The sequence below is a fragment of the Pelophylax lessonae genome (genome assembly GCF_965119305.1).
Source record: "Pelophylax lessonae genome assembly, chromosome: 2".
In the NCBI taxonomy this organism is placed as follows: Eukaryota; Metazoa; Chordata; class Amphibia; order Anura; family Ranidae; genus Pelophylax; species Pelophylax lessonae.
In genome coordinates, this window is record NC_138769.1 from 386,228,307 (window position 1) to 386,252,288 (window position 23,982).

Below are 23,982 nucleotides of genomic sequence, written 5' to 3' on the forward strand. Positions count from 1 at the left end.
AACCCCTCTCTTACCTCATCCCTGCACCATGCATGACCCCCTCCCCATTACTGCACATTCACTACCTCCACCTAACCTCCTAACCCCTCTCTTACCTCATCCCTGCACCATGCATGACCCCCAATACTGCACCTTCACTACCTCCACCTAACCTCCTAACCCCTCTCTTACCTCATCCCTGCACCATGCAAGACCCCCTCCCCAATACTGCACATTCACTACCCCCACCTAACCTCCTATCCCCTCTCTTACCTCATCCCTGCACCATGCATGACCCCCTCCCCATTACTGCACATTCACTACCCCCACCTAACCTCCTAAACCCTCTCTTACCTCATCCCTGCACCATGCATGCCCCCCAATACTGCACCTTCACTACCTCCACCTAACCTCCTAACCCATCTCCTACCTCATCCCTGCACCATGCATGCCCCTCCCCCTCAACACTACTGTACCCGCACTCCTCCCCCAGTCCCCCCACCACTCTGGTAAGGTAATAGTAGGTAGTAATAGGAATTCATGTAGCTGGTGAAGCTGTGTAGGAGATGGACCCCCTCACTGACTACCAGTGCTTCCTGTTCTATAAAGGCGGTGTGTGCCGCCGGTCACCAGTCCAAAACTTTATCTCCTCTGGCAACCAACTTTCTCCTGCTCCGCCCACAGCTGTCACCCCGCCCCTTCTCATCAAAGGCGCGGTCCAGGTATAGTGGAGATAACGAGGGGTGGGCGGGACGGATGGGAGGTAACGAGGGGGGGCAGATGGGAGGTTACTGTCTGCGGTCCTCAGATCTGTATAGCGGGGAGATCTCCCTATAACCATTTGTGTTGTATTGCTTGTCAACTACAAGCAGGTGGAGGAGGGAGGGGAGGACTCTGCCACTTGAGCTTCGGTGCCCCTCCTCTGCCTCAGCTCGCGGTGCACCCCATGCACCTGCCTAGGATCGGCCCTGCGCGTGTCCCCGCTAGCGGTCCTGCGAAGCAACATACAGGTACATCATTTCGCGGGACAGAGCCGACCTGCCGCAGTAAAACTACAGTGGCTGGTCGGCAAGTGGTTAAAAATGCCTGTACAAATGCTCAATAAAAAAGCCTGTAAAAGCAACCAAAGACTTTCAGCTCAAGTGTGACAGCAGCCTAAAATATATTTCTGGTTAGAATGGAATAGGGAATGTAGCAATGTGGAAAATGTCAGCTAAGCAGTGGTGTTTCAAGTTTCCAGGAATATACTGCAGTAGAGGGAACCAACCACACCTTCATAGACAGTGTTTCCTTTCTGAACTGTGGTGCTTATACATTGTAAACTTGTTTGACAGTTTGAATTGACACAGATTTATTAGTAGGATGTGAGCTTCTGTATTTGGTAGGAAAACAACACAGCCCTGGAACAGATTTATCACTTGCAAATATACCAAGGAATCCAGTTCTACATGTCTATGCCTTGCCTGTAGAATCACATGATACTGTAGTAACACTTGTAGGAGTTCCCTTTTCCGAGTACAGAGGAAGGACATTATTTTTATCTTAGTTTACAATATTTCTAAACATGTCCAGCTGTAGACAATATCTTAATTTACTGTGGGTTTGTATATACATATTCAGCTGGTGAGATCATTGTGAAGAAATGTTAGCTCTCTTTTTGTTATTTATGTGTAAATCTTGGAAGGAACACCCCTGTACCTGCACACAGACTTAACCTGGCCACAGCCTGTGTACTGATTGAAGCAAATCTCCAGCTCTTGAAACAGATTTCTCCATCCATGTGTAGGGTAGGTGGGGTTGTTGGTCATCACGTCCTCCATGTTTCTCTCCTCGCTGGGTGACAAGCAAGGGTCACATGAGGGCCTATCCCAGGGTGGGTTCTTCTGGGCTACAGAAGGTACTTTGTACAGGGTCACTGGTCTTACATAGGGGGTACCTTTGCTGGGACAACTGACTGATCTCTAATAAACGCTCTCCATATAATGTACATCACCATGGTCACTTGCGAAATTAGGAGGGACACGCAGAGCCCTTGCCCTTTCCCCTTGTCCTGCGTATCACCAATACTTCACTCCCAGTAACGGTATGGGGTCCCGCCTTGCACCTAGCCCTGACTTCATGCGTGCAACTTCACTTGTCCTCTTCCGTACCTGTGTATAGGATGAGGGCCCCAGTGGGGGGCGATCTGCTCCCATTGCTATGGGAGACGGATCGCTGCTGAAGGAGTGCCGACAACATCTCCCCCGCTGCAAAAGGCTATCTCATCTGGCACCTGTTAATGCTTATGACAGGCTGCTAGAGAGGTCTTCTTTACTCTTGGTAACCACTGTATTCTCACACTGTATGAATTCCTGTTGCATTATCTTCATACCCCAATGTGTTTGGTATCCCGAGCTGAAACTTTATGTGCCCGTTACTTGCATTAAACCCCTTGAGTTCAGACCAGGCAAAGGAAAAGTTTCAAACGCTTTTTTTGAAATAGTTAACATGATGACAATAGTTCAAAACAAGGTGCAGTCATTTCCCTAACATCCCTAGTCCCTAACTTCAGGCTTGTGGCTGCCCCAGCATGCCTGCATAGGAAAAAGTCCATAACTGATTGAGTCCATGAATGGTATTGGACTCCAACCTCGGCATGGCACTGGAAATCCAGACTCCAGCAACAGCATTGAGCGGGTCTGATGGAACAGAGCGGACCAGACCAGAACTGAATCAAACTCCAGCATCTCTAGGGTCTGGGTCCCCATCCTTCTTATAGCACACAGGACCGGGGGGGTCAGACCAAAGAAAACCCATCAAGAAAGACCCAGGAAACACAATTAACTCCCACATCCTTCCTGGGGCAGCGTTAACCACTGCCTGCCTACACATTGTGAATAAACAATTCTCCCACTGTGCTTATTGTATTCTGACAGCCCCGGTAGCCAGCTGTCAGAATACCTATACATTGGCTGCATCTGATTGGATGCAGCGACTGTTCAAATTAAAATTTCCCATTTAGCTCCTTCAATATTTCAATTTAAAAACTTCAGTTAGGAGGGGACCAACAGGGTCCGTCATGTAGCCAATTCCAGCCTATTCATTAGGAATCAACCTAAATCTGCATAGCATATGGCCAGCTTCAGTTTTCCTGCAAAGTGATCCGCCGCCTTATTATCTATATTGTTTAATGGTTAGTGGGAGGTAAGAAGAGCAAGAACAAGCACACTGTATAGTGACCATTGCAGATGTGGTCACGTTTCCCATACTACAGCACCCTGAATTTAAAGTGTATGTCTGTGTAAACTAAAAACAAACATATTCCTATCTTTAGTAATACATGCACCGCACGCATCTCCATATTTTTCACAGAAATATATCTGTTGATACTGACATAAGCATTGAGCTTCTAACTTTCTGTAGTGAACTGACAACACTGCCTCTGCTGCCCTGAAATTCCAAGCAGTGTTTTCAGCCCTGACTGAGTACATAGAATACCTCCCTTCTGCACTTCTGCACAAAGCTATAAGATAAGTGAGAGGTGTTTATTAGGCCAGCAGGGGAGAACTCAGACATAGCTGACAATACTGCATGGTATTTCAGTTTAAAAAACCAGCAAAGTTAGCTCAAACACAATGTTAAGCGCTCACTGGATTTTTTGCAGGATCAACCGGACAAATCACATGAAAAAAAAATAAAATGTCAAGGTAAGCATACCCAGCTGCTTCAAAAATTTGTGCTTGGCACACAAGCCTTTAATCCTTCAGGTTTTTCCCATGTGTCAGACTAAAGACAGTATACTGAATGTCTCAGTACAAACCAATACCCATTTATCTGTATTGCGGTACAATAAATTAACTTGACATGCCTTGTTTAGCCCATGGCTCATGCCACAATAGTGCATAGTTTGCGTGCCATATTATGATATTTTCTACTCACTGGTTTAACGAAAGATAACTGGTTTGGGCTATTATCATATCCACATATATGTATATAAATTCATTTATATGCATCACAAAAAGGAAATTTGGTGCAATTGTAATGGGAAAATGTCACCTAGAACACCTGCATGTACAGCAACTTACTAATTAAAGTGAATCTGATGTGAAAAAGTATCAAAAAACACTAATGCCAGCGCACAGCAGGTGCCTGCACATAAGGTCTGTTTTTTACTTTAATGACCCTAGTGTTCTGAATGCAAACGTGCTCTGGTATACTCACCCAGATTCCTAGGCTTGGCTCTGCCTCTACCCACTTCTTAAGCCTCACTGTAGTCTGCTGACGTCACCAATACCAGTGAGGGGCTAGCAGTGAGACTTAGAAGGCAGGGTGAGGCTAGGCCAATGCTCCTAACTAAGGAAGTTATTCCGATCCTTCCACCTAACAGAGGATGGTAGAAAATGTAGGGTTTGATTGACTAAGGGCATTTGTTACAGTACTTCCAGGATCCCTTTCACAATTTTCATGTTTCCTAGGATTTCAGTAACCACAGGATCCGTGCCAGATCTCCCAGGATTGCCAGGATTCCCTGGACTTCGACCACCTCCAGGACTTCCAGAGTTCCCAGTAAAAGTGTTGGGCATGCCCACTGACCAAAAGTATTTAGGCACCAAACTTGAAGAGGCTGGTGCTCTGTCTTATCATCCACTACCCCAGAGCTAAAAGGTGCTTCAACACGACCTGTTTATTGCCAGGTTTTTGCTGAAATGGGTTGACTTTACCACTCACTTGCATGCTGCTTTCCAAGATCTCTGCTTGAATCTGACTACTCTCTTGCTTGCCATTTGCCGAAACCTGGACTTGATAACGTCTTGTCAGGAGCCTTGTGAACACTCTGCACATAACGAACGAAACTAGTCAGGAGGAGCTACAGCAGTGACTTTATCACACACACTGGGGTGTCTGCATGTGATTGTTTGTTTTATATGCAATTTTACTCCTGCCTTCTTATAAGTAGTTTACCTTTATTAAAACGTCTGGATTTTGAATGACTACACTGTGAGTTCCTCATTTGTCTCTCCCTTTTGCTGAGCCCACTGTTGAACATCCTAGTCATATGGTAACCCATCCTGGAATCTTGGCTCCTGAAATCCATCCATCCCATGAGGATACTGGGATAAAGTGCAGCCAGACCCCCATCTTGTGGACAGAGTAGCTGCTAAGCAGCTTGAGAGTTGGGTATGCACGTTTGGGTGTGAAGATTTTGCTATCCACACTGAAACATGAATTTTTGTTGATACCCAAGTATAAATAAACTTTTTGCATAAGGCCACTTCTCTTCTTCTTTTTTTCTGATGGACTTTACTGGATTGTTTATGTTTTTTAACATATTCTTATTTGCAGTTTGTGATGTATATGAATTTCTTATTTGACTTAATTTATGCACTTTATATTGATAGCACAACACGTTTTTCAATAATATTAATATGGTGCCAGTTTGCACTAGGGTTCCAGACCCATATCCACCATCATGAATTCTGGCGCAGACTGGTGAAGACCAACTGCCACTTAGGTTCTGCAACTTGAGTGAGCCCACGTCACCTGCCAGGGTGCGCAAAAAGAGACTAAACTGGAAAAAAGGATTAATGCACGGGTACCTAGAGATGTCTGCTATGCACTACCTTTAAAAGCACTTTAAAAAATACAGTATACCTTTATACACAGGTTTTTGTTCTTGTCTGAATTGCTTTTCTCCCCCTACCAGTCAAAAGGAATGCAAAAACCACATAATGCAGCTTAGAAGACGGTCAGATGCAGTTTGGCAAACACCTACCTCCAAAAAGTACATGGGGATATGCACAGCTATGGCTGTCAATCACAGGCTGTGTGCCAGAGCTTTTCTCCCTCATCACCATTTATCTCTTGAAGCTGGGAAAAGCTGTCAGATAACAGAGGAATGAGGCAGCAGAGAGGAATCATACTTGCTTCGGATAGAGACAAGTACAATACATAGTACGGAAGGATGTGCTGTAATCTTATTTCATGTCTGAGGTTTACAACTATATCAAAGCAGCATGCCTTCCTGGACCTTGTCAGTTTTCAGACCATTCTATGCAATTACTTGCCACCTGACCTTGCTTGGCCTGACCATGAACAGTTTTCTGCTCTAGAGCAAAGCTTTTTTTTTTTTTTTATTAATTCAGTTTGCTTACAAAACACGGATCTTATTTGCCTGATTTAACTTAATAGATAACTCCACTTTTGTAAAAAACAAAACAAATAACAAATAAAAAAATACCATAGTGTGCACAGTTGCTACACAAGTCATATTATAATTTCATGTTATTAAAATTACCTTTTCTTCTCAAACAGCAGTGACTCTAATTTTCTGTAAAATGTAATGCAATACGGCAAACTGGAGGCATTTTGTACATAGTGTCCAGAAAGTCCCCAGAAATGTAATTTCCTGTTTTTTGCACTAGGACCAAAATTAAATCTTAGGCATCCACTGCAAAAGGAATTTTGGTTTTCTAAAATGTGGTAGAAGAAGGGTGTGTGTGTGTGTGTGTGTGTGTGTGTGTGTGTGTGTGTGTGTGTGGGGGGGGGGGGGGTAACTTCCCTTTTTAGATGAAGTTCTTCTTTAAGGTATATGTGAACCTTTACCTTAAAAAACAACAATTTAAGCAGCGCTTTACATACATATTGTACATTTACATCAGTCCTTGCCCTCAAGGAGCTTACAATCCAAGGTCCCTAAAGCACATTTATATATATATATACACATACTAGGGCGATATATATATATATATATATATATATATATATATATATATATATATATATATATATATATACATATATATATATATATATATATATATATATATATATATAGATAGATATATATATATATATATATATATATATATATATATATATATATATATATATATATATATACAGTATATATAATATAATTTTTATAATATATTAAATAGTTATAATATATTATAATTATTATTATAATATATTTAAATAATTATTTTAACTTTTCATGTGACAACACTGAAGAAATGACACTTTGCTACAATGTAAAGTAGTGAGTGTACAGCTTGTATAACAGTGTAAATTTGCTGTCCCCTCAAACTAACTCAACACAGCCATAAATGTCTAAACTGCTGGCAACAAAAGTGAGTACACCCCCAAGTGACAATGTCCAAATTGAGCCCAATTAGCCATTTTCTCTCCCCGGTGTCATGTGACTCGTTAGTGCTACAAGGTCTCAGGTGTGAATGGGAAGCAGGTGTGTTAAATTTGGTGTTATCGCTCTCACTCTCTCATACTGGTCATGGGAGTTCAACATGGCACCTCACGTCAAAGTATTCTCTGAAGATCTGAAAAAAAGAATTGTTGCTCTACATAAAGATGGCCTAGGCTTTAAGAAGTTTGCCAAGATCCTGAAACTGAGCTTCAGCATGGTGGCCAAGAACATTGATTTAACAGGACAGGTTCCACTAAGATCAGGCCTCACCATGGTCGACCAAAGTAATTGAGTGCACGTGCTCAGCGTCATATCCACAGGTTGTCTTTGGGAAATAGACGTATGAGTGCTGCCAGCAATGCTGCAGAGGTTGAAGGGGTGAGGGGTCAGCCTGTCAGTGCTCAGACCATACGCCACACACTGCATCAAATTGGTCTACATGGCTGTCATCCCAGAAGGAAGCCTCTTCTAGCGGTGATGCACAAGAAAGTCCACAAACAGTTTGCTGAAGACAAGCAGACTAAGGACATGGATTACTGGAACTATGTCCTGTGGTCTGATGAGACCAAGATAAACTTATTTGGTTCAGATGGTTTCAAGCGTGTGTGGCAGCAACAAGGTGAGGAGTACAAAGACAAGTGTGTCTTGCCTACAGTCAAGCATGGTGGTGGGAGTGTCATGGCCTGGGGCTGCATGAGTGCTGCTGGCACTGGGGAGCTACAGTTCATTGAGGGAACCATGAATGCCAACATGTACTGTGACATACTGAAGCAGACCATTATTCCTTCCCTTCGGAGACTGGGACACAGGGCAGTATTCCAACATGATAACAACCCCAAAACACACCTCCAAGATGACCACTGCCTTGCTAAAGAAGCTGAGGGTAAAGGTGATGGACTGACAAAGCATGTAATCAGACCTAAACCCTATTGAGCATCTGTGGGGCATCCTCAAACGGAAAGTCTCTAACATCCACCAGCTCTATGATGTCATCATGGAGGAGTGGAAGAGAACTCCAGTGGCAACCTGTAAAGTTCTGGTGAACTCCATGCCCAAGAGGGTTAAGGCAGTGCTGGAAAATAATAGTGGCCACACAAAATTTTGACACTTTGGGCCCAACTTGGACATTGTCACTTAGGGGTGTACTCACTTTTGTTGCCAGCAGTTTAGACATGAATGGCTGTGTGTTGAGTAATTTTGAGGGGACAGCAAATGTACACTATTATACAAGCTGTACACTCACTACTTTACATTGTAGCAAAGTGTCATTTGTTCAGTGTTGTCACATGAAAAGATATAATAAAATATTTACAAAAATGTGAGGGGTGTATTTCGTATTTTATGCTCACATAATGTGTGCTCACATAATCTCTGTTCTCAGCTGCATAAAGGGCTTAGAGAGCTGGGGGTGGAGAAACAGCAGAATACTGGTCTTCCCAGTGACTAACTGTGCTGGGGGAGGGGGGGCTTGGTCAGCACAAATCCGACCATTGAGGACAGTCAGGTTGTTCTCCCAGCACAGCCAAAAAACTGACCACGCTGGGATGCATGTGTTTTCATGCCTAGTGTGGTCAGTTTGCAATAGGAAAGGGACTGGCAGGATCACCAGGTATTTCACACAAAGGAAGCAATACAAAGAGAACAGGAAACATTTTAACACAAGTACATGGTACAACAGACAAATATTAGGAATATAAAATGTTGGGGGTAACACACACTTTATTTATTTGATATATGCAAGCTAGATTTATCAAAAAGGTAGCTAATATCGTACATAGTTCTCAAATAAAAAAAAATGATCCCAAATGTGTGCCTGTAACCTGCAACCCAAGACAGACAACCATCCATCCCCCCCCCCCCCCCAAAAAAAAAAAAACAAAACAAAAAGAGAACAAAACTTCCTCACAAATTGAAATTCCTTGTCACATGTTCACTGTGAAGTCTGTGATCTTTATTTAACAACCTCAAGTATGACCTATATGGACATTTACAAATATCAATGTTTGCAGTTAAATAAGCTGATATGGGTTTCTAAATACATTTTTGATACAACATTGTGGGTTATAAGGGCAAGGGGAATTTAGTGCAAGGATAACTAACACAACATTTACTATTAGCAAAATAATATGTCCAGTATTATTTTATTTGCAGTGTTTTTATAGTGCCAACAAATTATTCAGCACATTATAGGGTACCTCCACATTAGCCATTGTTCTCCAAAGGAGCTCATACTCATGTAGCACTACCCCCGCCCCCATAGGAGCTGCTGGATAGGATGGGTTGGATTCACTTGGTGTTCTGCTGTCAGGGGCCCAGTCTCTATAAGCTGTGTCAATAGTGGGCAGATGGCCCTCTCACTAGTCCCCAGGATGCTGCTGTGGACACTCGCTGTAGAAGGGGGGCCCCCCTCGGTCTCTCCCTGGAAGCCTCTGGTGATCAGCAGTGGTAAGCAGAAAGTGAGTGGATGCTTCAGCCTCTTTATGGCAATGGTGCAGATGCTGTGATGTTGGCGGTGCTGTGCTGCCCCAGGGTCTCCTCACCCGCTGGCAGGTGAATACTCGGATAGGAGTGCTCTGCTCCTTGGCACCAAGAGGAAGAACTTTGCCGGGCATTTGAACAATAATCCTCTCTCCACTGCACAGTGTCCAATGAGATCCATAGTCCAAAGAGTCCCAATATATGGATGCTGCCCCATACTCCAACTCCCAGGGTTCTCTTATCATAGAAGTCTATGGGCATGCTTAGCTTTAGTTCTCCCCCCCCCCCCCCCCCTCACTGGCCAGAGGAGAATGGTGTGGCAAAAAATCAGTATCTCAGTAGAGGGAGAGAAGAATAAATGGCAATGGGGTTGATTTTGTAAAACTGGAGAGTGCAAAATCTGGTGCAGCTGTCCATGGTAGCCAATCAGCTTTTAACTCCAGCTTGTTTACTTGGGCTTTGACAAAAAAAAACAAGAAGCTGATTGGTTTCTATGCAGAGCTGCACAAGATTTGCACTCACCATTGTTAGTAAATAAACCTCAATGTCTCCTTCTCCATATTAAAAAGAAACAAATCACCGCTCTGAAAGCAACCAGCTGAGCCGGATGGATCCCGAGCAACTGTGGCAGTCCTGCAGGAATGGGTGCTCACCAAGGTCCGCAACCTGAGAAGTCCATGTAAGTAGAAAAGAAAGTGGCACTTCCAGACCCAGGAACTTGGAAACTGTGAGCAGCAATGAATAAGCACAAGGTGTGAAACGCGTCTGCTGTCCAGTTTGTCTTGTGTTCCTGTCTGATGTTGTACCTTTGATTTGAAGAATAAAACTCAAGTTTCCAAGTTCCTGGGTCTGGAAGTGCCACTTCCTTCTCCATATTGCTGTAGCCCAGCACCTGGCCACACTAAAAGAAACCCAATTAACCGGTTGCCGACCGCCGCACGACTATACACTGCGGCGGTCAGCCCCAGCCAGGCAGAGTGACGTATGAATACGTCATTCGCCTGTCACTGACTTGCGAGCCAATTGCGGGCGGGCGCGCGCCCGCCGAGGCTCGTTCACAGACAAGTCAGTGCGTGTGACCAGCGGACTCAATGTCCGCCGATCACACTACGATCGCTCCGGTGAAGGGAGAAAGGCGGAGCGGCTTATGTAAACAAGCCGCCCGTCATTCTCCCTGGTGTAAAAATGAAGATCAGACGGTTCTACTATGTAGGACCGTTGATCTTTGTTTTTACACCAATAGCAATGTCCCTGCACAGTTAGAATCACGCCCCTAGGACACACTTAACCCCTTCCCTGCCAGTGTCATTTTTGCAGTAACAGTGCATATGTATAGCACTGATTACTGCAGTAATGTCACTGGTACCCCCAAAAGTGTAAAAAATGTCAGTCAAGGGTCCGATCTGTCCGCTGCAATGTCGCAGTACCGAAAAAAAATCGCAGATCGCCGCCATTACGCGTTAAAAAAAAACCACCAAAAATGACAAAAATCTTTCCCTTTGTTAGTAAACGCGATAACTTTTGCGCAAACCAATCAAAATACGCTTTTTGCGATTTTTTTTACCAAACATATGTAGCATAAAACAAATTGGCCGAAAATGTTAAAAATTTTTGATTTTTACATTTTTTTTGGGGGGAATTTCATATAAAAAAATGTGAAAAATATTGTTATTTTTGCAAAATTGACGCTCTTTTTTTGTTTATAGCGCATGATCAAAAAATCGCACAGGTGATCAAATACCACCAAAAGAAAGCTCTGTTTGTGGGAAAAAAAGGACGTCAAATTTGTTTAGGTACAGTGTCGCACGACCGCGCAATTGTCCGTTAAAGTCACGCAGTAAAAAATCGCAAAAAAACCCCTGGTCTTTTAGCAGCCAAATCCTCCGGGGCTTAAGTGGTTCACCTAATAGTACATTTTAGGATTATGGCAGAAAACATTCAAATTCCATGCAGATAGTGCCCAAGGTGGGGTTGGCATCCAGTGCTTCAAAACAATAGTGTTAACCACTATGCTGCCTGCTACTGTATAGTTTCCAATATTTCCAAATTAGAAAGCAGTGTCAATAAGACGCCATACTGCTCCTAGTGAGCCTTTGTCACAGACGGGTTTTGGTTGCTATTAGACTCCTTCTTCAGGGAATGAAGGTGTCCTCTAGTGGTTTTGAAACACTGCTGTCTCTATGTGATTAATAAAAGTGCTCATTAGGAGAAGTATGGTGTACTGGTGCTTCTAATTGCTAAATATGATACAACGGCACCGGGCACCATGTATTGTTTGATCACTGCAGCACCCTTGCCTTGGTCTATTGCCATCTACAGTATGTCTGATGTTTAATTATTTACAAGCACTGCTGGAAAAATAGTGACTTCAGATTAAAAGAAAAGTAAGATCAACCCGTCAAAGGCTATCTATCATTTCTGTTGCTGTGCTAGATCATCTGGTGTAGAATATGTAAAAGCTGTTTGTGTTGAGGTCAAAAGAAATCCCAAGATGATGAAATTGCTTAGTTCTGTTCCCTGTTTTTTTTTTAAATATTAGGTAGAGAGGTAAAAGCATATAATGTTGCAAATGCCACGGCTACCACCAACAACGTTTGTTTACTCAGGCCAAGTCAACTGACTTAGCACAATGGATTTACTGTACTATCTCAACAAACAAGACGTGTCCATCAGCAACCACTTGCAATTCTCTGAAAAGTACGTGTTTTTCTTTGACATGGAAGTTCCACAGAACAATATTGTGCACTACTTATGTACAACTGCTTTCTGAAATTCCTTTCTACATTACTTTCAGTTCATTCCTAGTATTGCATGCAGGAACATTTTAAAAACCTGTTCTGTTACAATCCCTTAATAAATAGGATGCTTTCATAGTGCACATGCATAAACCAGCTATGGCCGGGAGTATTTTTTTTGGCTAGAGGGATGGAAAAAAGTCAAAACAGATGAAAAAGTCAAATGAAAGGGTGAGTTTATGTTTTGCTGCAGACTTGGCAAAAGCGATATTTATGTATTTTTTTACTTTTTTTACGTGCTCTACTTATAATACAAATTGACTGGACAAATATATTATACGTTTCCCCAGCTGTAGTAAATAATTACAGTATTTTGTTTAATATGATTTTTCCCTATCATCAGCTCTATTTAGTGACCATAATGTAGTATTTTCCTAAAATACCTCAATGCGGAAAATACTGCACCATGGCCACTAAACTGTGCTGTCCACAATAGGAAAAAATAACAGACAAAATACAGAAATAATTTGTTGTGGTTCAGCGAATGCTTGTGACATTCGTCCTGCAGTTTTTCTTTTTATAAATAGACCTGATGTATATTTAGAAAAGTTTTAAGTTTTGTATAGAGTAGGGAATGGTAAAAACCTTTGTCTGGGTTTTTTTGTTGTCTGTGTCCAAATTGGCAATTTTTTTTTTTGTTCACTTTTCACAATAGTTATTCTCTCCAAAACTAGGGCACATCCAACAGTTGTCACTGGAACAGCTGTTCCCATTGAAATATTTCCCCATACCTTCTATTAATTGTGACAACAGTAACATTTTGAATTTCCCATCATCTGTTCCCAGCACAGTGACAACCCTACGAAAGCTCCTAACCTTTACCTACACTGTCCTAATTTAAAAAAAAAAAAAAATGTTTTGGCTATAAAATTTAAGCAGCATGGAAAATTTGTTTATTCGCATCTCTAATGGCACTTGCAAGGAATCTCCATGCTCGGATCCCCATCCGTTAGCTGTTTACCTTTAGTGAAAGAAGAAGTTATGATAGAGTTCAAGAAGCTCTACATATTGCAGCACAATGCAGAAACTGTCCATTAACCAGTTGCTGACTGCAAATACTGTACACGTTGCAGTTTGCAAGTGGTTTACCGGGGTTATGGCTGAAGCTATTAGCCAATAACCTCTGTATTTTTTATTTTTTTCTTCAGTTGGCAGCTGGCTTTCTCATGCAGCTCATTAGCCATTTGATTGCTTTCAGAAGCAGCGGGAGGGGAGGTCCCCTTCAGCCACTCATTGGTGTTTCTCTGGCTAACTGTTTTTGCTGGCGCGCCAACTGGTCACAGCGGCAAACCGAGACCAGATTGTCTCTGACTGCCTCTATGGCCTTGGAGGACACAACATCACTTCCGGTCTAGGGCAGAAGTAAAAAAAAAAAGATTTTGTTTTCTTTTAAAGCAAAATATACAATTTTTTTTGATCTTTTGCTTGTAAAGGAAAAAGAGAGATTTTGAGTCTTTTTGAGCCCAGATCTCTCCATAAAGTGGGCCTGTCGTCATTATTTCTATTACAAGGGATGTGTACATTCCTTATAATGGGAATAAAAGTGATCAAAAAATATAAAAAATAAAATTAAAGGGACAGTGTAAAATTAAAAAATAAAATAAATAAAAAAAAAAATTTAAAGTGCCCCCATCCCTCCGTGCTCACGCACAGAAGCGAACACATACTTAAGTCGGGCATGCATATGTCAACGGTGTTCACACCACACATGTGAGGTATCAATGCAAACATTAGGGTGAGAGCAATAATTCTAGTGCTAGACCTACACTGTAACTCTGAATAAGTAACCAGTAAAAAATTTTAAAGCGTCGCCTATGGACTTTTTCAAGTACCATAGTATATATATATATATACTTATATACAGCGTATCTGGAAAGTTTTCACAGCACTTCACATTTTACACATTTAATGTTACAGCCTTATTTCAAAATGTATTATGCCCCCGTTCACATACACGCGACGCTACTTCGCCCCGCGACCTCCGAGGTCGCGGTGCGAGCAGCGCGCCGCGACCTCGGAGCGGCCGCCACGGACTTCATAACATTGAAGTCTATGGCGGTCTCCTCCGGGTCGCCCCAAAGAAGCTCCGGACCCTTTTTCTAAGTCGGAGCGACTTGTGTCGCTCCTATTAGAACGGGTCCGCAGCTTCCCTATGGAAGGCGACCTACGGCGACCTGTGAGGCGACCAGGTCGCCTCACAGGTCGCCTTAGTGTGAACGGGGGCTAAAGGTATTATTTTCCTCAAAATTCTACAAACAATACCCCATAATGACAATGTGAAAGAAGTTTGTTTGAAATCTTTAAAAATTTATAAAAAATAAAAAAGGAAAAAAATCCCATGTACATAAATATTCACAGCCTTTGCTCAATACTTTGTTGAAGTCCCTTTGGCACCAATTACAGTCTCAACTCTTTTTGAGTATGATGCTACAAGCTTGGCGTACCTATTTTTGGGTAGTTTCTCCCATTCTTCTTTGCAGAACCTCTCAAGCTCTATTAGGTTGGATGGGGAGCATTGGTGCACAGCCATTTTCAGATCTCTCCAGAGATGTTCAATCGGGTTCAAGTCTGGGCTCTGGCTGTGCCACTCAAGGACATTCGCAGAGTTGTCCCGTAGCCACAACTTTGTTATCTTGGCTGTGTGCTTAGGGTCATTGTCCTGTTGGAAGATGGAACCTTCGCCCTAGTCTGAGGTCGGTTTTCATCAAGGATGTCTCCTTACATTGCTGCATTCATCTTTCCCTTGATCCTGACGAGTCTCTCAGTCCCTGCTGCTGAAAAACATCCCCACAGCATGATGCTGCCACCCCCATGTATCACCGTAAGGATGGTATTGGCCAGGTAATGAGCGTTGCCTGGTTTCCTCCAGACATGATGCATGCCATTCAGGCCAAATAGTTAAATTTTTGTTTTATCAGACCAGAGAATTTTGTTTCTCATGGTCTGAGAGTCTTTCAGGTGCTTTTTGGTAAACTCCAGACGGGCTGTCAATTGCCTTTTACTGAAGAATGGCTTCCGTCCTGCCACTGTACCATACAGGCCTGATTGGTGGAGTGCTCCAGAGATGGTTATTCTTCTGGAAGGTTCTCCTCTCCACAGCTGGAGTTCTGTCAGGGTGACCATTAGTTTCTTGGCCACCTCCCTGACTAAGGCCCCCCCCCCCCCCCCCGATCACTCAGTTTGGCCAGGCGGCCCATTCTAGGAAGAATCCTGGTGGTTCCAAACTGCCTCCATTTATGGATGATGGAGGCTACTGTGCTCATTGTGACCTTCAATGCTGCAGAATTTTTTCTGTACCCTTCCCTAGAAGGGACCTTATATAGTATGTGCCTTTCCAAATCATGTGCATTTAACTGAATTTACCACAGGTGGACTCCAATCAAGTTGTTGAAACATCTCAAGGATGATCAGTGGAACCAGGATGCACCTGAGCTCAATTTAGAGTGTCATGACAAAGGGTGTGAATACTTATGTACATGGGATTTTTTCATTTTTTATTTTTTTTAAACAGAAAAGTTTTATTGATGAAAAAAAGGAATACAGAAAAACAATTTACAAACATTGAGGTATATAGCATCATACAGAACACAGAATGTACTTATACGATCACATGTATTCCACGAGCTCTAGAAGGGTAAAAAAAAGAAAAACTCAAAGTCAGAATGCATATAATATCCACAGTGGACCCCAAATCATCCCTTAGAGCAACAGAACCCTGTACATCCTAACCACAACCATGGCCCCCCAATCCCGGAGTCATACATTGAGGAGAGCATGTTAGAAGTGCAGTGATCTAGCCACCACCCACCCATTCTAGATTTTCCCAAACTTCTGAGGACATTTGCATCCCATATACGTTAGTTTATATAAAGGAAGGATAGAGTCCACCAACTGGTTCCACTGTGTGACTGTAGGGGGAGCAGACAGTTTCCAATTTTGCAGAATACCTTTTCTAGCATAAAAACATAAATAAAATATTAGTAGCCTTGTATGCGTAGCCTGTGTAACTGAGTCACCGATACCCAAGAGGAGCACCTTGGGGTCCAATGGCACACAAAGATCCGTTACCTCACTAATGTCCCACACCATCTTCCAAAAGTCCTGGATGACCGGACATTCCCAAACAACATGGAAATACGTCCCCACCACCTGCTGACATTTAGAACATGTCGCTGAGTGTGTAGGATATATTCTAGCCAACAGCTGTGGGGTGTGGTATGCTCTATGCAGGAATTTGAGTTGGATAAATCTATCTCTAGATGAAATCACCGTAGGTATGTATTGCTGTAAGCCCACTTCCCATTCCTCCTCCGAGAGGTCAGGAATGTTTTCCCTCCAGGAGCGAAATAGAAGAGGGTCTCCGTCTGTGTCTCCGCTCGCAATACAGAGATAGATGGAGGACAAAATTTTGTCTGCATTAAGGAACCCTTCCACTCTATGAGGAACTATAGTGACTGGTTCGGGGAATTGAGCCTGGACCATGTGCTTTAATTGCAAATATTTAAATAACATCCAAGAGGGGAGCTGAAACTCTGTCTTTAAGTCAGGGAAGGGGAGCAATGTACTGGCTGGCATAATCTGCTGCAATTTAACAATACCATACCTGGCCCACACACTAGGGTCGGGGATAGATCTAAGATGCGGTAGCCTAGGGTTGCCCCATAGTGGATTATGTATTGAAATAGCGCCATCCGCCCCCGCGACCACCCCTGCCTGTTCCCATACCCTAATCACGGTCTGCATGGGGGTCGTTGCCTGTGAGGTATCCCTTGTCCCCCTATAGACCAGATTAGTCAGCGCAGAGTAGGATCCCAGAAATGCGGCCTCCAGATTAACCGCTGGGTTAGATCTAGCTTGAGAAAACCACCAACGGAACGTAATCAGCACCGCTGCCCAGTAGTACTTTTTAAAACAGGGCAATACAAGTCCACCCGCTGACAGAGGCTGCTGCAGTTTATGTTTAGCTATCCTAGGGGTTGCCCCAGCCCAGATAAAAAAGGAGATCACCCCATCTAACATGCGAAAGAATGCAGCCGGGATAGGGATTGGTGTGTTCCTGAAGATATAAAGACATGGAAGATTTGGAAGAAACGTCATTTTAATTAAATTAACTCATCCAACCGGCGTCAAGGGAAGTGTCCTCCACACCTTGCATTTAGTGATCAGCTGCTGTAGGACTGGATATAGGTTGTCCACTAGGTAATATGATAGATAATTGCGAATCATAACACCAAGGTATCTAAACTGGGAAACCCACTGTAGGGGGATCCTCTGGGGAGAAGAGGTGGCCTAGTCAGCAAGAGGGGACACGCTTGACTTACTCCAGTTAATTCTCACCCCAGAACATGGCATAGATAAACATACAATTACACCCAAAATATATTCTGCTACTCCTGAGCATGGCAATACCACATGTGTGAGACTTTTCCACAGCCTGGCCACATACAGAGGCCCAACATCCAAGTAACACCATCAGGCGTTCTAATGGCATAAATTACACATTTCATTTTCTGAGTACCTATCATAATTTTGAAGGCCCTGGAGCACCAGGACAATGAAATTGCCCACAAATTACCCAATTTTGAAAAGAAAAGACCCCAATGTATATTCTAAAAGGCATATTGAGTCTTTTGAACATGTATTTTTTTTCCATAAGTTTTTGGAAAATGTGGAAACAAAAAAGGAAAACGTATTTTCTTTTTTTTTTATATACAAAGTTGTAAATTTATAAGATATTCCTACAACATAGCATGTTCATAGCAAAAATTACACCCCAAAATACATTCTGCTACTCATCGTGAGTATGGCGATACCACATAAGTGAGACTTTTCCACAGCCTGGCCACATACAGAGGCCTGAAAGAAGAAAATGGTCGCACATCACTATGGAATCCAATGAAGAAAAGTTCTTTATTCACATAAGTAGTACAGGATACAGCAAGGTAGGACAGTAGACGCATTTCACACAAATGCTGCATGCTTGCTCACTACCAGAGGCTCAACATCCAAGTAGCACCATCAGGCATTCTAGGAGCATAAGTACCTATCACATTTTTGAAAGCCCTGTGAAAGATGTTGATCACTGGGATGAGGCAGATGTTCACTGGGATGGATGTGGTAGATCATGGACAGATCACGGACAGATGTGGCAGATGATCCCGGACAGATGTGGCAGATGATGTGTGCCAGATGATCACGGACAGATGTGGCAGATGATTACAGACAGGTGGGGCAGATGATCACTGGCGGATGTGGCAGATGATGTGTGCCAGATGATCAGGGACAGATGTGGCAGATGATTACAGACAGGTGTGGCAGATGATGTGCGCTGGATTATCATGGACAGATGTGGCAGATTATCATGGACCGATGTGGCACATTATCACGGACAGATGCGCCAGATGATCATGGAGAAATGCGCCAGATTATCATGTACAGATGCGCGAGATGATCAAGGAACAGATGCCCCAGATGATCACTGGCAGATGTAGCAAATGGTGTGTGCCAGATGATCATGGACAGATGTGGCAGATGATGTGTGCCAGATGTGCACCAGATGATTATTTACAGATGTTGCAGATTATTACAAACAGATGCGGCAAATGATCACAGACAGATGCCCCAGATGATCACTGCCAGATGGGGCAGATGATGTGTGCCAGATGATCACAGACAGATGTGGCAGATGATATGCACCAGATGATCATGGACAGATGTGGCAGAATATTACGGACAAATGCAGCAAATGATCACGGACAGATGCGCCAGATGATCACTGGTAGATGTGGCAGCTGATGTGCGCCAGATGATCACGGACAGATGCAGCAGATGATCATGGACCGATGCGGCAGATGATCACGGACAGATGCAGCAGATGATCATGGACCAATGCGGCAGATGATCACGGACAGATGTGCCAGATAATCATGGACAGATCTGCCAGATTATGACGCATAGATGCGCCAGATAATCACTGGCAGATGCGGCAGATGATGTGCGCCAGATGTGTGCCAGATGATCACAGACAGATGTGGCAGATTATCACGGACAGATGCACCTGTGTGTGTGGCCGTAATCACCTCCCATACCCCAGAATGTTTTGATCCTTGAGGTGTACTTTCAAAAGTCTTTTAAAAATAGCCATAATCCCTGCCGTAACTACCATTTGTGGTAGATAATTCCACAGTCTAGTAGCCCTTACTGTAAAGAACCCACTGCGTAACCTGAGGTTAAAACGCTTCTCCTCTAATCGCATTGTATGGCCTTGTGTCCTCATGCATTCCTTGCGACTGAATATTTTGTTTTCTATGTTGATATCACCATTGAGGTATTTATAAATTGCTATCAAGTTCCCTTCCAGAAGCGGCAAATGATCACGGACAGATGTGTCAAATGATCATGGACAGATGTGGCAGATGATCAAGGACAGATGTTGTGCCCCCAATCAATGCACAGTGACCACAGTGTGCCCCCAATCAATGCACAGTGACCACAGTGTGCCCCCAATCAATGCACAGTGCCACAGCAATGCCCCCAATCAATGCCCAGTGACCACAGTGCGCCCCCAATCAATGCACAGTGCCACAGCAATGCCCCCAATCAATGCAGAGTGCCACAGCATTGCCCCCAATCAATGCAGAGTGCCACAGAAATGCCCCCAATCAATGCAGAGTGCCACAGCAATGCCCCCAATCAATGCAGAGTACCACAGCAATGCCCCCAATCAATGCAGAGCGACACAGCAATGCCCCCAATCAATGCAGAGTGCCACAGCAATGCCCCCAATCAATGCAGAGTGCCACAGCATTGCCCCCAATCAATGCAGAGTGCCACAGCAATGCCCCGAATCAATGCAGAGTGCCACAGCAATGCCCTGAATCAATGCAGAGATGCCAGCATTCCCCCTTTCAATGCAGATGCCAGCGATCCCCCCGCGAGACCCATGCACTTACCTCACGGCAGCTTCTCTTCAGTCCCCGCATCTCCTCGAGTCCTCCCGACTCCTCCTCGGCCAATGGCATGGGGTTTGCCTTTTGGCCAATCAGGAAGCGGGAGGACCCGCTCCCTGATTGGCCAGGAGGAGGATCCGTGTGACAATAGCGAATTTTCATTTGCTATTGTCACTCAATGGGCGGCTCGGGTGCACTGCTCTGCTCCCCGGCCGCCACAGTAAAATAATGTAAAGTTCCTCGGGCGGCCCTGTACCGTTTCATCTCCGGACCGGTACCGGTCCGCGGCTCGGGGGTTGGGGAACACTGGTCTAGGGAATTACATATACTATACTGTACATTGTTGAACTTCTTTATTCTGTTTTTTATACATTGTATTGAGTTTCAAGGGTTACTGTGTCCCAAAGGTGTTAACTGTGGGCTATGGCCCAATGTCCACAATCCATAGCCCTTTGTCCGCAGTCCATAGGCCATTGTCCATAGTCCATGGACCCTAATCTATAGTTCCTAGTCCAAAGGCCATAGTCCATAGGCCATTGTCCATAGGCCACAGTCCCTGGTCCATAGTTCGTAGTCCAATGGCCACAGTCCATAGGTCACGGTCTCTAGTCCATAGATCCTAGTCCAACGGCCACAGTCCATTGGCCATTGTCCATAGTCCACGGTCCCTAGTCTATAGTTCCTAGTCCAACGGCCTCAGTACATAGGCCATTGTCCATAGGCCACGGCCCCTAGTCTATAGTTCCTAGTCCAACGGCCACAGTCCATAGGCCATTGTCCATAGGCCAAGGTCCCTAGTCCATAGTTCCTAGTCCAATGGCCACAGTCCATAGGTCACGGTCTCTAGTCCATAGTTCCTAGTCCAACGGCCACAGTCCATAGGCCATTGTCCATAGGCCAAGGTCCCTAGTCCATAGTTCCTTGTCCAATGGCCACAGTCCATAGGTCACGGTCTCTAGTCCATAGTTCCTAGTCCAACGGCCACAGTTCATAGGTCACGGTCTCTAGTCCATAGTTCCTAGTCCAACGGCCACAGTCCATAGGTCACGGTCTCTAGTCCATAGTTCCTAGTCCAACGGCCACAGTTCATAGGTCACGGTCTCTAGTCCATAGTTCCTAGTCCAACTGCCTAAGTCCATAGGCCATGGCCCCTAGTCTATAGTTCCTAGTCAAACGGCGACAGTCCATAGGCCATTGTCCATAGGCCAAGGTCCCTAGTCCATAGTTCCTAGTCCAATGGCCACAGTCCATAGGCCATTGTCCATAGTCCACGGTCCCTAGTCTATAGTTCCTAGTCCAACAGCCACAGTCCATAGACTATTGTCCACAGGCCACGGTCCCTAGTCTATAGTTCCTAGTCCAACTGCCACAGTCCATAGGCCATTGTCCATAGGCCACGGTCCCTAGTCTATAGTTCCTAGTCCAACTGCCACAGTCCATAGTCCACAGACCCTACTCCATAGTTACTAGTACAACAGCCACAGTCCATAGGCCATTGTCCATAGGTCACGGTCCCTAGTCTATAGTTCCTAGTCCAATGGCCACAGTCCATAGGCCATTGTCTGTAGTTCACGGACCCTAGTCCATAGTTCCTAGTCCAACGGCCACAGTCCATAGGCCATTGTCCACAGTCCATGGTCCCTAGTCTATAGGTACTAGTCCAACAGCCACAGTCCATAGGCCACGGTCCATAGGCCACGGTCCATAGGCCAGGGTCCCTAGTCCATAGTTCCTAGTCCAATGGCCACAGTCCATAGGCCACGGTCCATAGGCCAGGGTCCCTGGTCTATAGTTCCTAGTCCAACGGCCACAGTCCATAGGCCACGGTCCATAGGCCAGGGTCCCTAGTCCATAGTTCCTAGTCCAATGGCCACAGTCCATAGGCCATTGTCCACATTCCAGGGTCCCTAGTCCAGAGTTCCTAGTCCAATGGCTACAGTCCATAGGCCACGGTCCCTAGTCTATAGTTCCTAGTCGAACGGCCACAGTCCATAGTTGATTGTCCAGCCTATAGTCCCTCTCAGGAGCAAGCAAGAGTGTCTATGTTCCTACATACATTTTACAGTAGCAAAACAAAACATAAAAAGGAATTTGTAGATTTGGAAGAGGCTGAGGACAATAGAAGGGACTTTTCTGAGTTAAAATACAAATGAAAATATCAATTTTTCCCCTCAAAGTCGAGGCATGTTAGGTTACCTCAGGGCAAAGGGCAGTGAAGCCAATGCATGTGATGCTGTGTGTTGAGTGGAAAAGGTAATTTCCGTGACGTCAGCCTAGCACATAGTGGGTATAGAAGGGGCTGTGTATATATAACAGAAGTTATGTTTACGTCACTCAGTGCCGCCCCTCAGCCCGGGACTCCGCTCTATATTCACACTCCGGGCTACAAAAGGTCGGTGGGCACTTTCCTAGCCACGCCTTCCCCGCTCTCCTCCAGCTACTGGCGGCGATGTGATTCTTATTTGTTCCCAGCTACGAGCACCTGCCACACACAGCGCTGGGTGCACAGCCTGCCGAGCACTGGGAGAGGAGAGGAGAGCCATCCCTGTCTGTGTGCTCAGCCATGGCGAGAAGGAGTTCTCTATTTATCCGGATAGTGGAAGGGAAGAACTTACCGGCCAAGGACATGTAAGTCAGGGGAGAGGGGGCACATGTGTATTGTTCTGTGCACATCTGTCAGCCTGCACTCCGTCCTATGCTGGGACATTGGTGACCTGCAATCCTCATCATCACAGACACAACTTTATTACCAAAATGTCATTGTCACCTCTACATGTCATATCAGCTGAGCACATCACAAAGTCAGAGCATTCCAATTATTTCCCTCCTGGATAATGGCAGCCAAATGGCATGAATTAGGCACCCAGTCTCCTATCAATCACAAGGCGTGCGCACGGGGGTAAAAAATACTGCGTTCACATCCGTACAGCCTATACTTATTTTACGCACCATATTTGTTTAGATAAATCTATGCACACAGTTGAATTAGCTCTGCAATCTTGCACTACATTGCGCTCTGTATACTTGCGCTGCGTTGCGCTCTGTAATCTTGCTCAGCTTTGCGCTCTGTAATCTTGCATTGCGTTATGCTCTGTATTCTCGCGCTGCATTGCGCTCTGCAATCTTGTGCTGCGTTGCGCTCTGTAATCTTGCTGTGCGTTGCGCTCTGTAATCTTGCTGTGCGTTGCGCTCTGTAATCATGCTGTGCGTTGCGCTCTGTAATCTTGCTGTGCGTTGCGCTCTGTAATCTTGCTGTGCGTTGTGCTCTGTAATCTTGCTGTGCGTTGCGCTCTGTAATCTTGCTGTGCGTTGCTCTCTGTAATCTTGCGCTGTTTTGCGCTCTGTAATCTTGCAGTGCATTGCACTCTGTATTCTCGCGCTGCATTGCGTCCTGTAATCTTGTGCTGCATTGCACTCTGTAATCTTGTGCTGCACTGTGCTCTGTAATATTGCTGTGCGTTGCACTCTGTATCTTGTGCTGTGTTGCGCTCTGTAATCATGCAGTGCATTGCGCTCTGTAGTCTTGCGCTGCGTTGCGCTCTGTAGTTTCAAACTGCATTGTGCTCTGTAATCTCAAACTGCATTGCGCTCTGTAATCTCA

General features: G+C 44.5%; 1 protein-coding gene across 2 annotated transcripts in view; it reads left to right on the forward strand.

Moving 5' to 3' along the window:
* The first annotated feature begins 22,732 nt into the window (after positions 1–22,732).
* Positions 22,733–23,982, forward strand: part of LOC309547738 (ras GTPase-activating protein 4-like) — a 227,785-nt gene continuing 226,535 nt past the window's right edge. For both annotated transcript variants that reach the window (XM_082247716.1, XM_082247715.1), the window contains exon 1: positions 22,733–23,009. Coding sequence is in view for 1 of the 2 variants with exons in the window: in XM_082247715.1 (XP_082103841.1) it covers positions 22,945–23,009 (65 nt within the window). In the remaining variant the exon portion in view is untranslated. The remainder of the gene's footprint in view (positions 23,010–23,982) is intronic.